Below are 15401 nucleotides of genomic sequence, written 5' to 3'. Positions count from 1 at the left end.
CAGCCTGACCTCTTCGCACTCAAACGGCTATAACTTTAGCTACAGAGATCCAAACGACGCGGTTCTAGTTGCGTTGGAAAGCTAACGTCTGGGGCTTTGATTTGATATATAATATGCCATAGTTGCTCTGACGCTAGGTGATGCGAACGCGTGCTCCATGCGGACGCGTCGCAGTGACGAAAAACCAGCGTGGCAGATTTCTTCTCCGGCGATTTCTGGGCTGTTTTTGACCCAGTTTTCAGCCCAGAACACACAGATTATAGGCTATAAAGTGGGGGAATGCATCCATTCATAATTATGCTCTCATAATTCACAATTTTAGTTTTAGATGTAGTTTTTAGAGAGAGAGATTCTCTCCTCTCTCTTAGGATTAGGATTAGGATTAGGATTTCAACTTTATTATTTCAACTTACAACTTCAATCACAGGTTCAATATTCCTTTTTATTATTTTCTCAAATTAATTTTTAAATTCTTCTATGTTACAGATTACTCTTTGAATTAATGTTATTTGAGGTATTTCAGTTTACAATTGCTTTCTTTTAATTCTGTTACTTTTATCCCCAATCTGAAGACATTTTTATTCTGGTAGATTTACTTTTCCCTTTTTGGTCTTGGTTAAGAAATCAGTAACTCAGGAGTTATCAAACTCAATATGATTGATAATCGTTATCTTTGCTAATAGAATTGAACTTCAATAATCCCAATCTTTCCTTAGGGATTAACTAGGATTTGAGGATCTAACTAATTAGTCACTTGACCTTCCCTTGCTCTAGCAAAGGTTAACTAAGTGGAATTAAGGTTCAATTTTTACCATCATTGATAAGGATAACTAGGATAGGACTTTTAATTTCTCATACCTTGCCAAAAGTGTGTTTTACAGTTATTTATTTAAATTACAGTCTTTTACTTACTTTAATTGCAATTTAAATTACTTGTTCCTCATCTTCAAAACCCGAATTTACAATCTTCATAACCAATAATAAGAACATACTTCTCTGCAGTTCCTTGAGAAGACGACTCGAGGTTTGAATACTTCAGTTATCAATTTATTTAGGGGTTTGTTACTTGTGACAATCAAAACGTTTGCAAGAAAGGTTGATTGCTTGGTTTAGTAACTATACTTGCAACGAGAGTTTACTATAACTTCTAAACCATCAATCTTCAGTTCCTTCAGTTAGCTACCAGATGTGTCGGGTTCTGGCAAAGTAACCGACACGTGAGCTCACGGCCAGTAGGATAGACATTCATCATATGCATTTGTGTGCTTTGTTTGCTATGCCTTAATTGAGAATGCTTAATTGATTATACTCTATTAATTGTTGTAATTGTTACTTGAACTACTTGTTTTTTACCTGTGCTTGCCTTGTCTATTTGTTTTGTCTATGCAAATCTTCGGAGATGGAGGTACGGAGGAAAGGTGGACAGGTTTAGAGTTAAGGTTAGAGTTTAAGCTAGGTTTAGAATTCCCTAGAAGACCGCCCCTGTTTATGATTTCTGTTTAGTAATTTAAGCTTTATAATTTGAGAGTCGACATTCTAGGATTGCTTCTGGCATTCCCAGGACCTTATATATTATGTGCATGGAACCTTTACCATGTTGAGAACCTCCGGTTCTCATCCCATACTGTGTTGTTGTTTTCAGATGCAGGTCGAGCGGCACCTCGGTAGGTGTCTGAAGTTTTTGCGGTAAAGTGGTTTACCTTAGGATCCCCTTTTGTTCTTTGATGTATATATATGTATAGTTTCTCCACTTGTATGTAATAACACCTTGTTTATGTACCTCTTAGAGGTTTTAGGGAGAACTAGGGTTCTGAACATGTTCTTGTGGGTTATTATTATGTATATCTATGTACGTATATATTCTCCGGCCAGCCTTGGCTTTGCGGGCTGAGTTAGGAGCTTGTTATTTTGTATTATTGACCCTCTACTCGTGTCATCTGTATATATTTTTGTTGTTAAGCTTTCGTTTCTTCTTACGCAAGTAACCACGTTTTCTGAGAGTTGCGCTTTTTGATTTTACGGTTTTGTTTTACATATTTTTCAGGCTCCTTGTTAAATATCTTTTTAGTTATATATATATATATATATATATATATATATATATATATATATATATATATATATATATATATATTCTTACTTTATAGGTCGTATTACCTTACTATCTCAGTCTTATGACTTAAGCATAAGATTAAGTATGGTAGGGTGTTATAGACAAGAAATCATAAATTTTTAGTATAAATAAATTAACACAATCAAGACACTACTATCAATATTCTTATTAAAATTACTAAAGTCTCCACAGAAAATTTAATTATAACAAAATCAGAAAATAAAAACGATTAGATCATCATGAGTGAACAGTTTAACTAAGGTCATCACATCCAAGTAAACTGATAATACTAATTTTATAGGGATAAAAATAGGGGCAAAGAAGTGTAGGGTTAGAATTTAACAAATGCCAACAATGCCAAAAAAAATATGAAAGACGAAGGGTAGCATCGCAGTTGACGGAGGCAAACGACAGTAGCGGCAAACGATGGAGGCAGCAACTCACAGGGGAGAAACAAGCTCCTTCATGGCAAACACAAGCTCCATGTGGATGCTTCTCAACAACGACGATAGCTGGAGTTGTGGGAAGCGATCGACGACGAAGAAACGACAGCGAATGGGGGGCTGACAGCGAGAGAGAAAGAGAAAGAGGGAGAGAAGTGAGGTTGATGATGCTGAAGAAATGGAGGGAAATGACTCACAAATTCGAATTTAGGATCAATTTTACCAGCGGATTTAACGTCGCAAAAATCCGTCAGTAACGCACAGCTTGTGACCAAAACGGCGTATTTCATTACCTTACCATCAGTTTTTTTCGTTCCCCTAAATTTAACAGTAATGATCGCACCAATTTTCTTTTTTTTTCCTCTCCAATTATTATCGGAGAATTTACCAAAGAAAAACTAAATCCGACAGTAATTTTTTTTATTCGACGAATTTGTAGCCAAATTCACCGGTATATCTGCTGCCAACTTTCAATGCTAAATCTGATATTAAAACTGATAGTATTTAACGTTTTTCTTATAGTGAAAGAAATATTGAATCGAAGGGTAAAACAAAGAATATGGACAAAAAAATTAGGAGTAGATGTGAGACATATTGATGATAATAAGTATTCCTGGTCGTTTGAAGTTATTTACCATTTTTAATTTTTGTTTCATTTTTGTTTTGAATTTTTAACTTTTATTTTGAAGTTTTGATTTTATTTTATTTGATTTTTTGGAGTAGAACGTATTAAGAAATTTTGGATAGAGTGAAAATTTTGAAAAATTGTAAAAGAAAATCTCTTTTACAAATTACTGGGTTTATCATGCTTTTGTAATTTGGTTTAATTAACTAGAGTTAAAGAGATAATTAGCATTAATTATAATGATACAAATTAATTCTTCTACTAATAATTGAACAAGTGGATATCCAATCTTCTATTTGTGAGAGAGTTGGCTAGAAGTTATCTTATATTTATAAAAAAATTCTAGAAAATCAATTATAGCATAAACCAACTCAATTAAGTAGCTTATTTTTAATTTTGAAATTTAAAAATATAGGATAGTGGGGAGTTGTTTTATTTATTTATTTATTTTTTTATGTAAGTAGCTTGTTTTTCAATGAGTTGGCTATAATTAATTACCCTCAAGTTAGTTTTTCGGCAAAGTTCATATTTATATCGGTAATACTAGAAAGACAAAAAAAAAAGTCAGAACTTATCTTATTTAACATTCATTAATTATTACAACTATTAATATATACTAAATAAAATATATTTTGACTGTTTTTGACTAATTTATTTTAGTTACCAAATATTTCTGTAATTATATATACAAAGCAGGTAGAGGGGATATATATTAGGAAAATATTGGTGTCATACGTTGTTATAGGTTCATGGTGTGTTATTCTGAAGTGTGAAATTTGTAAAACGGTTAAGAACAAATTGAACCATCCGATTTAGAGAGGCCACAAATTAAAAGGTTAGTATTGAGCTTCTTAATTTTTTTTTTATTTTTTAAAACCTCAAAACTGACCCACCGATTTTTCAACCTTAAAAAAAAGAAAAAAATTAAATCGGAGGCTCTGATTTAGAACTCTCCGAATTCGACTGTCACTCCACAAATCAGAGCTTCGATTTTTCATACCTCTCAAAAACCCTGCCTCCGATTTATATTTTCAAATTAAAAAAAATATTGAAATGACAAATTAATTTATGACTTTTTGGTTTGTAGACAATTAAGTTTTTGAGTATTTGAAAATACATTTAAATTTTTAACTTCTTTAAAATTTGGACACATCGATCCTTGAATCTAATTTGTCACATTTTAAAAACTCTTCCACTTGAACATTCGTATTGGCTAGGTTAGTATAATGAGAGTTACGTTTAATTTTTTCATTGAGTCTAATAAACTCAAATGAATAATAAGATCAATGTGTTTAAATTTTGAGAAAGTCAAAAATTTAAATATATTTTTAAATTCTCAAAAATTTAAATATCTGTATACTGAAAAAATAAAAAACCTCTTTGTCCCTATATTATTTAAAAACACACCCATCATCTATATCTGTGCATAATCTCCAAAAACATAACAAAAAAAAGAGCCTATATATTAGCCTTAACCCTATAAATTTAAATAGTATCATCATTCATTCAAGGCATACAATTGATTGTAGTTTAATTTTTTTCAAATTCACCAACTAAGAATTAAAATTTTATTTAAACAAGTAAATAAATATTCTCAAAACTAAATAATTTTACTTTAAATTATAATTTAGAAATAAAAATAGATTATCTTTAAAGATAAATATCAAATAAGTCATAAATTTATAATAAAAAACAAATTAATTTCAAAGTCAATATTTTAATAATGAATTCAAAATTTTATATATAATTTAATTTATAAAAATTTGTGTACAAAATTATTATGTAAATTGTTAATCTCCTCGCGGGACATACACTAATTTGATAAATAAAAATGTTTGATAATTAAAAAAATTAACAAAAAAATATTATAATTTATTTTATTTAATATTTATTAATTAATAATTAATAAATATTAAATAAGACAAATTTTAATTTTTTTTTTCTTAGAATTACCGTTCAGTAAATAGGAGGAACTGAAGATGCGAAAAAGGAAACACCGCCATACCTACAAAATACATGATATATTGATCGATGAGAAATGAAATCCCTTATTTTTCCCCCCGTTTTCCTGAAGGAAGGATAAGATGACAAACAAACAAACACTGAACACTGAACCCTCTCGGTCTCAGTCTCAGTCTCGGTCTCACTCCCACGCCTCACTCTACTCACTCACTCACTAACTCTCTTCTTCTTCTCTTGTATTTGTATGCCTTCCATTCCATTCCATTCCACTCCCACTGCCAGCTAAGCAAAACCAAACATGCGCCTCTTCCTCTTCCACTTCCTCTTCTTCCTCCTCCGCCTCCATCTCACGGCCCACTCCGCCCACATCTCCGAGCGCCGTGCCTTGCTCTCCTTCAAAGCCGCCTCCATTACCTCCGATCCCACCTCCGCTCTCTCTTCCTGGTCCCCCACCTCTCCCTCCGACCACTGCACATGGCGCGGCGTCTCCTGCGACCACCACCTCCGCCACGTCACCTCCCTCAACCTCTCTTCCCTCTCCCTCTCCGGCACTCTCTCCGGCGACCACCTCTCGCTCCTCCCCTTTCTCACCAACCTCTCCCTCTCCGATAACAAATTCTCCGGCCCTATTCCCAGTTCTCTTTCCTCTCTCACAAACCTCCGCTTCCTCAACCTCTCTAACAACATCTTCAACGGAACCTTCCCTAATGAACTTTCCATTCTCCACAATGTTGAAGTTCTTGACCTTTACAATAACAATATGACCGGTCTTCTTCCCCTCGCCGTCACCGACATGACTGAGCTTCGCCACTTGCACCTCGGCGGAAACTTCTTCTCCGGCGAAATTCCGCGGGAGTACGGCAAATGGCAGAAGCTGGAGTACCTTGCGGTTTCCGGTAACGAGCTTGTCGGGAAAATCCCGCCGGAGATCGGAAACCTTAGCTCCCTCCAGGAGCTTTATGTAGGGTACTACAACACTTACGACGGCGGAATACCGCCGGAGATCGGGAATTTGTCCGAGCTTGTCAGGCTCGACGCCGCGTACTGTGGACTCTCCGGCGAGATTCCTGCGGAGATAGGGAGGCTTCAGAAGCTCGACACCCTCTTCCTCCAGGTGAATGCGCTTTTCGGTTCACTAACTACGGAACTTGGGAGCCTCAAAAGCCTAAAATCAATGGATTTATCGAACAATATGCTCGCCGGTGATATTCCCGCGAGCTTCGCGGCGCTGAAGAACATAACTCTCGTGAACCTCTTCCGCAACAAGCTCCACGGTGAGATACCGGAGTTCATAGGTGAGCTTCCGTCGCTGGAGGTGCTTCAGCTGTGGGACAACAACTTCACCGGAAGCATTCCTCAGAATTTGGGGAAGAACGGCAGGCTCACGATCGTTGACCTCTCGTCGAACAAGCTTACGGGAACTTTGCCACCGTTAATGTGTTCCGGTAACCGTCTTCAGACACTGATAACTCTCGGTAACTTCCTCTTTGGTCCAATTCCTGATTCACTCGGAAAGTGTGAGTCTCTGAGTAGGGTGAGAATGGGTGAAAATTTCTTGAACGGTTCAATCCCTAAGGGTCTGTTTGGGCTTCCGAAACTGACGCAGGTTGAACTTCAGGATAATCTTCTGACCGGAGAGTTTCCTGTTTCTGGTTCCGTTGCACCGAACTTGGGGCAAATTAGTCTTTCCAATAACAAGCTTTCAGGGCCGTTACCTCCGTCCATTGGGAACTTCTCCGGCATGCAGAAGCTTCTACTTGACGGGAACCGGTTCTCGGGCCGGATCCCGCCGGAGATTGGCAGGCTACAGCAGCTCTCCAAGATGGATTTCAGCAATAATAAGTTCTCTGGTCCTGTTGCTCCGGAGATCAGCCAGTGCAAGTTGTTGACATTCGTTGATCTCAGCCGCAACGAACTCTCCGGCGAGGTTCCAAATGAGATCACTGGAATGCGGATACTGAACTATTTGAACCTTTCAAGGAACCACTTGGTTGGTCCAATTCCGGGTTCTATTGCTTCCATGCAGAGTTTAACATCGGTGGATTTTTCTTACAACAATCTCTCTGGTTTGGTTCCTGGCACTGGCCAATTCAGTTACTTCAACTATACCTCTTTCTTGGGGAACCCCGAACTCTGTGGCCCTTATTTAGGTCCTTGCAAAGACGGTGTTGTCAATGGCCCTCGTCAGCCTCATGTTAAGGGTCCACTCTCTTCTTCCTTGAAGCTATTGCTGGTTATTGGGCTTCTTGTTTGCTCTATCTTGTTCGCTGTGGCGGCAATCTTCAAGGCGCGGTCCCTGAAGAAGGCGAGCGAGGCGCGCGCCTGGAAGCTCACGGCGTTCCAGCGATTGGACTTCACTGTGGACGATGTTCTGAATTGCTTGAAGGAGGATAACATCATAGGAAAAGGAGGTGCTGGAATTGTGTACAAAGGGGCCATGGCGAATGGGGATCAAGTTGCTGTAAAGAGGTTACCGGCTATGAGTAGAGGATCATCCCATGATCATGGTTTCAATGCTGAGATTCAAACTTTAGGGAGGATTCGACACAGGCACATTGTTAGGTTGTTGGGGTTCTGTTCGAACCACGAGACGAATCTTCTTGTGTATGAGTACATGCCTAATGGAAGCTTGGGTGAGGTTCTTCATGGGAAGAAAGGGGGTCACTTGCATTGGGACACAAGGTACAAGATTGCTGTGGAGGCTGCAAAGGGGCTTTGTTACTTGCATCATGATTGTTCGCCGCTTATTGTGCACCGCGATGTCAAGTCGAACAATATCCTTCTTGATTCCAGCTTTGAAGCCCATGTTGCTGATTTTGGGCTAGCCAAGTTCCTCCAAGATTCTGGAACATCTGAATGCATGTCGGCTATTGCCGGTTCATATGGATACATAGCTCCAGGTATTGTGTTGAAGAAAACTTTAGCTAATTCTGAGTTTGTTGAATTTGAATTTCTGTGACTAATTTCGTTTTCCCAATCATGTTTTCTCGAGTTTGTCTATTCAATTTTGACTCAACAATCATCATGGGTATTGCTCTATAACTGTTGAGTAATTAATTAATTAATATTGCTAAGATGCTAATGTTGTGATCTATTTTGACTTCTGTTTTTCTACCGAACACTGATGACCTCTTGATTGATTTGTCCGCATAACTACAGTTTGCTTCTAAACTATTACCAATTTACTACTAAAGAAAAATGGTAGGTAACTTTATTGCTTGCTTCTTGACCATAGTACTCAAGCTAATGATTAAATTAAATTAAATTAGTCATGTAGTTATAGATCATACATGTTCACAGTTGGAAACGGATGGTGACTGACACGGCATAATAATAAAACGGTTTATTAATTTTCTGTTGTTTACTTTCTCATATATTGACATTGTTTCATGGTTATTTATTGAAGTTGAGATTTTTATTGTTACAGAGTATGCCTACACTTTGAAAGTCGATGAGAAGAGCGATGTGTACAGCTTTGGCGTTGTTCTTTTGGAGCTTGTAACCGGAAGGAAACCGGTTGGTGAGTTCGGTGACGGCGTGGACATTGTGCAATGGGTGAGGAAAATGACAGACTCAAACAAGGAAGGAGTGCTTAAGGTTCTTGATCCTAGGCTTCCCTCAGTTCCCCTCCATGAGGTGATGCACGTTTTCTATGTCGCCATGCTGTGTGTCGAAGAACAAGCTGTAGAGCGACCAACCATGCGCGAAGTGGTTCAAATTCTCACCGAGCTTCCAAAGCCACCGGGATCTAAGCAGGGAGATTCGACAATCACCGAGTCCTCATCATTGTCATCATCAAACAGCTTAGAGTCTCCAATGGCCACATCATCGAAAGAGCATACTAAAGATAATCAAAACCCTCCGAAGTCACCGCCACCAGATCTTCTTAGCATCTAATCTGCATTTTAAGAATGTTTCATATCTATATTAATTTCCTTTCGACGTGTGGGGTTTTCTTTCTAACTTTATAAGTTGATGGTTGGGTTGGATATTACTTTTCTACTATCTTTTCTCTTTAATGGTTTTTGTAACCTGTATAGTAGGATTGGTGGGAGTATCTCTTTCTTCTTATATGAAGTCCTTTTCTTCTTTCTGTATCACTGAAACTTTTTTTTTCCCTCTCATGGCTTATTGCTGTGCTGATTCTGCACCAGGGAGCAGCGTAAACATCATGGGGAAGTCTTGTTATTTCAGGATACCAATGACAGGTTATAGTGAAAGGGACACACAAACTCAACAAACGGTGTTAACTACTTTCCTTCTCTTTTAACCTAAAAATGGCTTTATGTATCATCTATGGTTTATAACACTGTTAGTGAACCGTGAGTGAACATATTCACTTTCATGAGCACCAACTATAATTCATTGAATTATATGCTAAAACATAATAAAAGTAACTCATTGGCAGACTTTGTTGTTTAAAAGGATGACCATTGCTGTTTTATACTTTTATGTTGGGTAGATAACTGAAAAGAAAAGCAAAGCGAAAGGGATGAAACTTTAAGATTAATTCAGAGATTCATATAGGATAATCCTAAAGATAAAAATTATTCTCATTTTTCGAAAGTTAGGTGATAATATACAAATATTTTTTACTAGTCATCTTCTCTACACTTTTTTTTGGCTAGAGTTTACTCCTATATAAGAGATCAATTAACATTAGTTCTTCATAAATAAATAAAATAAAAAATAAAAAATAAAGAGTTAATAATATTACGTGTAATTCTGGGTTTTTGCCAAGATTTTGAAGTAAATGTTAAATAAATATATTTTTTCTATAATTTTTTAAACATTTTTCTACTTAATAAATATTTTAAAACAATTGTTAATAAAATTTTTATATTTTATTCACTTTATTATTTTAAGAAAAATAATATTTGAAGTTAGAACTTTATTATTATCTAAATTTTTGACCTCCAGACTATTTCAAATGGTTCAAGATTAAAATTTATATATCTTCTATCTATTATATATAGTCTTCTTCTATTATCTATCTATCTATCTTTTATCTTTTATATATATAATATAGATTGAAAGGGGATTGATGCACAATTTTTTCCCCCTAAAACACCTTTTACCATCTACAATTTATTAAAAAAAGTTGTTATTTTCAATAGTTAAACTCATAATCTTTTGGTTTTAGTATAACTTATCATTCTAGCTAATATCAAATTTATTATTATTTTTTATTTAACTTATAAAAAATAGATTAACAGACGCGTTTGGTGTCTATTAGTCCACTAATAAATTATAATAGTGGTATTACATGTTACAAAACTTAAATATTTAAAAATATGAAAAATGCTAGAGATTATAAAAATTTATTATTTTTTGTCATTATTTAGTTATCAACTCAAATTCTTTAATCTAGTTCCATTAGTTTGGTAATCCAACAACATACTTTATCTTATATTTTTAAATATTGATGGTTAATTAATGGCTAAAAACAATAAATTTTGATGAACTTCTAGCATTCTTCTATTATTGATGTATATTTTTACAATAAAGAAAAAAGTAATGTGTGTGACAATGTTTAATTTTTGGGAAATTCATTCTCAACACCCTAATCCTACCAAAGAAATCCACATGGAAAGTTTACTTGGGAGTAGCTTTTAGAAAGTGCTTAGCTTGATGTATATTATAAGGTGTGTTCACGTGGTACACGCAACAAACAAGCATTAGTTTGTTAAAGAACCAAATGAGATTGTTGTACAAAGTGGTTGTTGGCATTCTCGTACTATTTTAGGAGGGAGATTATTCATTCATCTTCCATGTCCAATTGTCCATACCCTTTGGCATGGGTATGGCCTAGCAAACTACCCAAAGGTGAGAAGGATCCAATATTGGTTGAGTTCGAAGTGAGTCACGGTGTGTGTGTTAGTGTTATTTGTTAGGGAAAGTATGAAGAGCCAATAGAATATTTATACAATGTGTACAATGGAAGTTTAGAGAGTATTAGAGATATAATTATTAGTGTTACCTTCTCTCATCAGTTGAAGCTTTTAGGATGAGTGGTATTATGCATGGTATTAAAGCGTGAGGTCCGAAAGGTCAAGAATTTGAGTTTTGGTGAACTCCAAAATTAGTTTAAGTTTTTTTGGGAAGATGTTTATTATCGCTAGTATTCGGATGGTTATTCTAGATAGTGATAGTATGGGAGATGTTCATTTTGTAACTCAATAGCCTATTGTACATATTGTACAAATAGTCCATTGTCTCCCTAGCGGGATCCTGTTTGTTACTAATGATAATGTATGATGACTGATGAGGTTGGCGCGTCATAATAACTTGTTAACTACTAGAGAAAAGAGAAAAGGACGTATTTGGAATTCAATTCAATAATATTGGGTCCAACTTGCCTTATGCCATTGCCTAAAGGGAAAATCTCCACTGACTGTTTGGTTGGAGTAGTTTCACTATGTGACTATCAATTCCATAATTATATATTAATATTAATAATAACCCGAAATAAAATAAAAAATAAAAATAGATAAATTGGTCAAAAATTATTTTTAATATAAAGATGATGAAGATATTTTAGTTGATGAATATTGACATTTAAGTGTATTACAGTATTGTAAATGTATAGAAAACGTGTTCAATACATATCTTACGTATTGACCAAAATGTTGATACATGTCCAACACGTACTTTGTATGTTGTCAGAATATTGAGACTTATTCAACATTTATTCTGCGTGTTAACTTTTACTTGCAAAATTTATCCATATGTAATTATACTATATAATTCTATTTAAAAAAAACCAATATTTTTTCTTCAAATAGGGTTCGTGAAGACCTTATATGGCAGTGGAAAAATAATGCGGGGATAAATAATGAAAAATTAAAAAGAGTTGTACACACTAGTTAATAGAGAACCAAACGCATAGTTATGTATGTACTTATATTCATATATAGCATATTAACATCACTACTAAGTTCATTGATTATATATTAGACATTATTGTATTAATTCACACACTGTTTACTATTTTAAGTAGGACATCTACCAAATTTAGGTGAGTTATTATATGCATGTTCTGTCTAGTAAATGTAATTCCATAATACGACGTTAAAACACCCTGTACATACACAATATATTTTCATTATATGTAAACATACGATATGACATACACTACTAGAACTTGTGTCATTTAATAGTATTATTTTTGTGAAAGTAAATTATCCTTTTTGGCATGCTGATAAATTTAATTATGGATGAACAAAATTAATTTTATATCGACAAAAATAGTCTTGTATGATAAGTAGAGTATCCGAATCTTAATTTTTTTTAGATAAATTTGTTAATATTTTTAACTTTTTATGAATAAAAATAATAATTTTTTTCCTAAAATATAGAATGCATTTTATTATTAAACCAAAAAACGACGATATACATTTCAATGCATGCAGAGTTGCAGACACATTGATTTTGCTTGCTAGGAGCACAATAATGATAGGTTGTGTTGATGTGCAAACGGGGTGGGACAAAAATGGGCCATTAGCAATGCAAGCTAGACAAACTGAGTGCGTATATGTTATGATGATGGAGTTCTATTAATTAGATCTAGCTTTTAATTTGAACTTTAGTGGCGTCAACAGAAAATTTTAATTCTTATTTGCAAACAACAACAGTCTATCTTGTAAGTTTTGTGTTACACATGAATGAAACCCACTTTGAAAGTAAGACTTTGGCTGATAAGGAATTACAGGTGTTATGTTAAGACTGGGTACTAATTTTAACTATGTACTCAAAATTATTGGAGAATATTGTAAAAAAAAAAAAAGAAAAAGAAAAAAAAAACCATTAAAAGCAACAAAAACGAGTCTTAATATTTTTCTGTCAATTTTTTTCTTAAAAGAATAAAAATTACCCCTTTCTAAAATTAAAATTCTAAACCATAAATTACAAATTATTACTATTTAAAATTTGACTAATGTAGACATTTTTATATGGGTTGTAAAAGTATCATTTTCTGAAGATGATATGAGTAGATAATATTTTAATAACTGTTACCTTTATATAGTATTAGTGAAAGCCTGAAAGAGCAATGTAATCTGCAATATTAAAATATTAGAAGAAACAAATCTTTAATGAACAATATCCGAAGTAGCTGCTGCAAAAGTAAACTGCTAAAAAATGTAAGGGATGCTCCTATAAAATGTAAGGGATGCTTTTATAAAGATGTAGAAAATATTTTTTTTAAAGATATTTTTTAATAATTAAAATTTAATATATATAATCACTTAAATTATATTATTTTTGTTAAAATTAGGTCAGACAAATTAATTTAATCAAAAAATAGTGAATTAAATTTTAAATTTATCTAAATTAATATTATTTTTTATAAATAATGACTACAATATTTTTATTATATAAAATGACTAAAATATTCTTATTATATATATTAATTTTGAGAATTCTAAATTCTAGCCATTTTTTTCTCTATTGTTATAGGGTTAGAATTTAAAGTTTTCAAAATGAATATATATAATAGGGATATTTTAGTTGTGTTTTATAATAGGAATATTGTAGTAATTTTTTATAAAAAATATTAATTTATACCAGCTCAAAATTTAATTTATTAATTTTTTTGTTAAATTGATTTGTCCGATCTAATTTTAATAAAAATAATACAATTTAATTTATTTTATGTGTTAAATTTTAATTTTTAAAAAATATCTTTAAAAAAAGACGTTTTTAACATCTTTATTTAAGTGGCTTCCAAAATATAATGGTTCTCGAATAATAATAATAATAATAATAATAATAATAATAATAAATGCATTATTGCATTATGATTTGGTAATTGAAAATTGGAAACATGGAATTCAACTCAGGTACCTCTGATGCACTAAACACACCACATACATAGGACAAAAATCCTTCGTAATTTGAAACTATAATTACGAGTGCAACGTATTTGAAGGCCAAAAATAATGAATGATCCTCGGTGTGGCTAAGGTAAAAAACAAAGAGTCAAATCCAAAGGGTAAAAAAGATCAAGACATTAAAGATAACCATATAGCTGACAAACAACTTTACCCGAATATCTATCAAAAGTTCAAAACAAAGATCAGTGGTCCAAATTAAAAGTTTTCTATATATATGTTTGGACCTACTGTGTTCTTCAATAATAATAATAATAATAATATGAATCCTGTACCTATCCTTGCTTGTCTGATATGAGAAAGTACGTAATATCCAAATCAGGTTTCAAGAATCAAGATTTTCGTTGGATCATAGTTGAAATTGATACGAATTTTAATCAATAAATTAATTTTTAATTTTTATTTGGTAGATAAATTAAAATTTTTATGTTAAATTCTCTTATTTAAGAGTATATATGTAATCAAATCATTTCTTATTATTATTTAAAAAAAATGCATATTTTAAAAGAATAATATTACGCATTTAAATTCTTTTATTAACTAACTCCAATTAAATTGGTCTAACATCAACAAAAATTAGTTATAACTAATATTACTTCAAGTCTTATTATTTAATTTAGTTGGACTAAATTTATAAAAATACTTGAATATGTAGCATTATTTATTTTAAAATTTTCATATCAGATTTTTTAATGAAATAAAATTTTAAAAACTAATTTAGTAATTAAAATTTCTTAAAAATAAAAGTTTTTTACTAAAAATATTTTAATTAAAAAATTATTTGAAATATTACTCGATATTAGAATTTTTTTTTTTTTGTATTTATAGTTTTAGGTAATTGCTTTGATGATACTCTCTTAAAACTATAGGATAATTTATCCTCTACATTACATTATAGTATAGTCGGTTAATTCTATATACTTTTCATACACAAAATAATTATGTTTAACCAATTTAACACCTAGTTAATGTTTAGATAAAAATAAGATTTCAAAACATGCATTAAATATACTTTAATATTACTAAACTATTTCTTAAAATTTATTTTTCAGAATTTAATTCAAACAAGATATTTTAAATTCAAGTAACTATGCAAATGGATCTATTTTTGGTGTTAAATGCATATATACTTAATTTTATCATACAATAATGCATAATAAAGAGTAAATTATTATCCTCAATTTATAGATAGCAACAAAGTAATTTCTATTTTGTTAACAATGAAATAATTTTTTATTATTACCAAATAGAGCATAAATAAAGTAAAACTTTTTAATTTGGATTTGTTCATATTTTGGCCAAAAAATAAAGTCAGACTCAAAATAGATAAAGCTCAATTAAGAAAACTAACATGACCTGCACTGCAT

General features: G+C 32.6%; 1 protein-coding gene across 1 annotated transcript; it reads left to right on the top strand.

The window, feature by feature from the left end:
* The first annotated feature begins 5164 nt into the window (after positions 1-5164).
* LOC107628316 (uncharacterized) lies at positions 5165-9243 on the top strand. The gene is made up of 2 exons (XM_016331052.3): positions 5165-8043; positions 8571-9243. The coding sequence occupies exons 1-2, from the start codon at positions 5442-5444 to the stop codon at positions 9038-9040; spliced, it is 3072 nt and encodes a 1023-aa protein (XP_016186538.1). The 5' UTR covers positions 5165-5441; the 3' UTR covers positions 9041-9243.
* The last annotated feature ends 6158 nt before the right edge of the window (positions 9244-15401 follow it).

This window comes from Arachis ipaensis, chromosome B1 (assembly GCF_059453495.1).
Source record: "Arachis ipaensis isolate K30076 ecotype BB chromosome B1, ASM5945349v1, whole genome shotgun sequence".
NCBI classification, from domain to species: domain Eukaryota; kingdom Viridiplantae; phylum Streptophyta; class Magnoliopsida; order Fabales; family Fabaceae; genus Arachis; species Arachis ipaensis.
The sequence above is the reverse complement of the archived record's forward strand: the minus strand, read 5'-3'. Positions and strand labels throughout refer to the sequence as shown.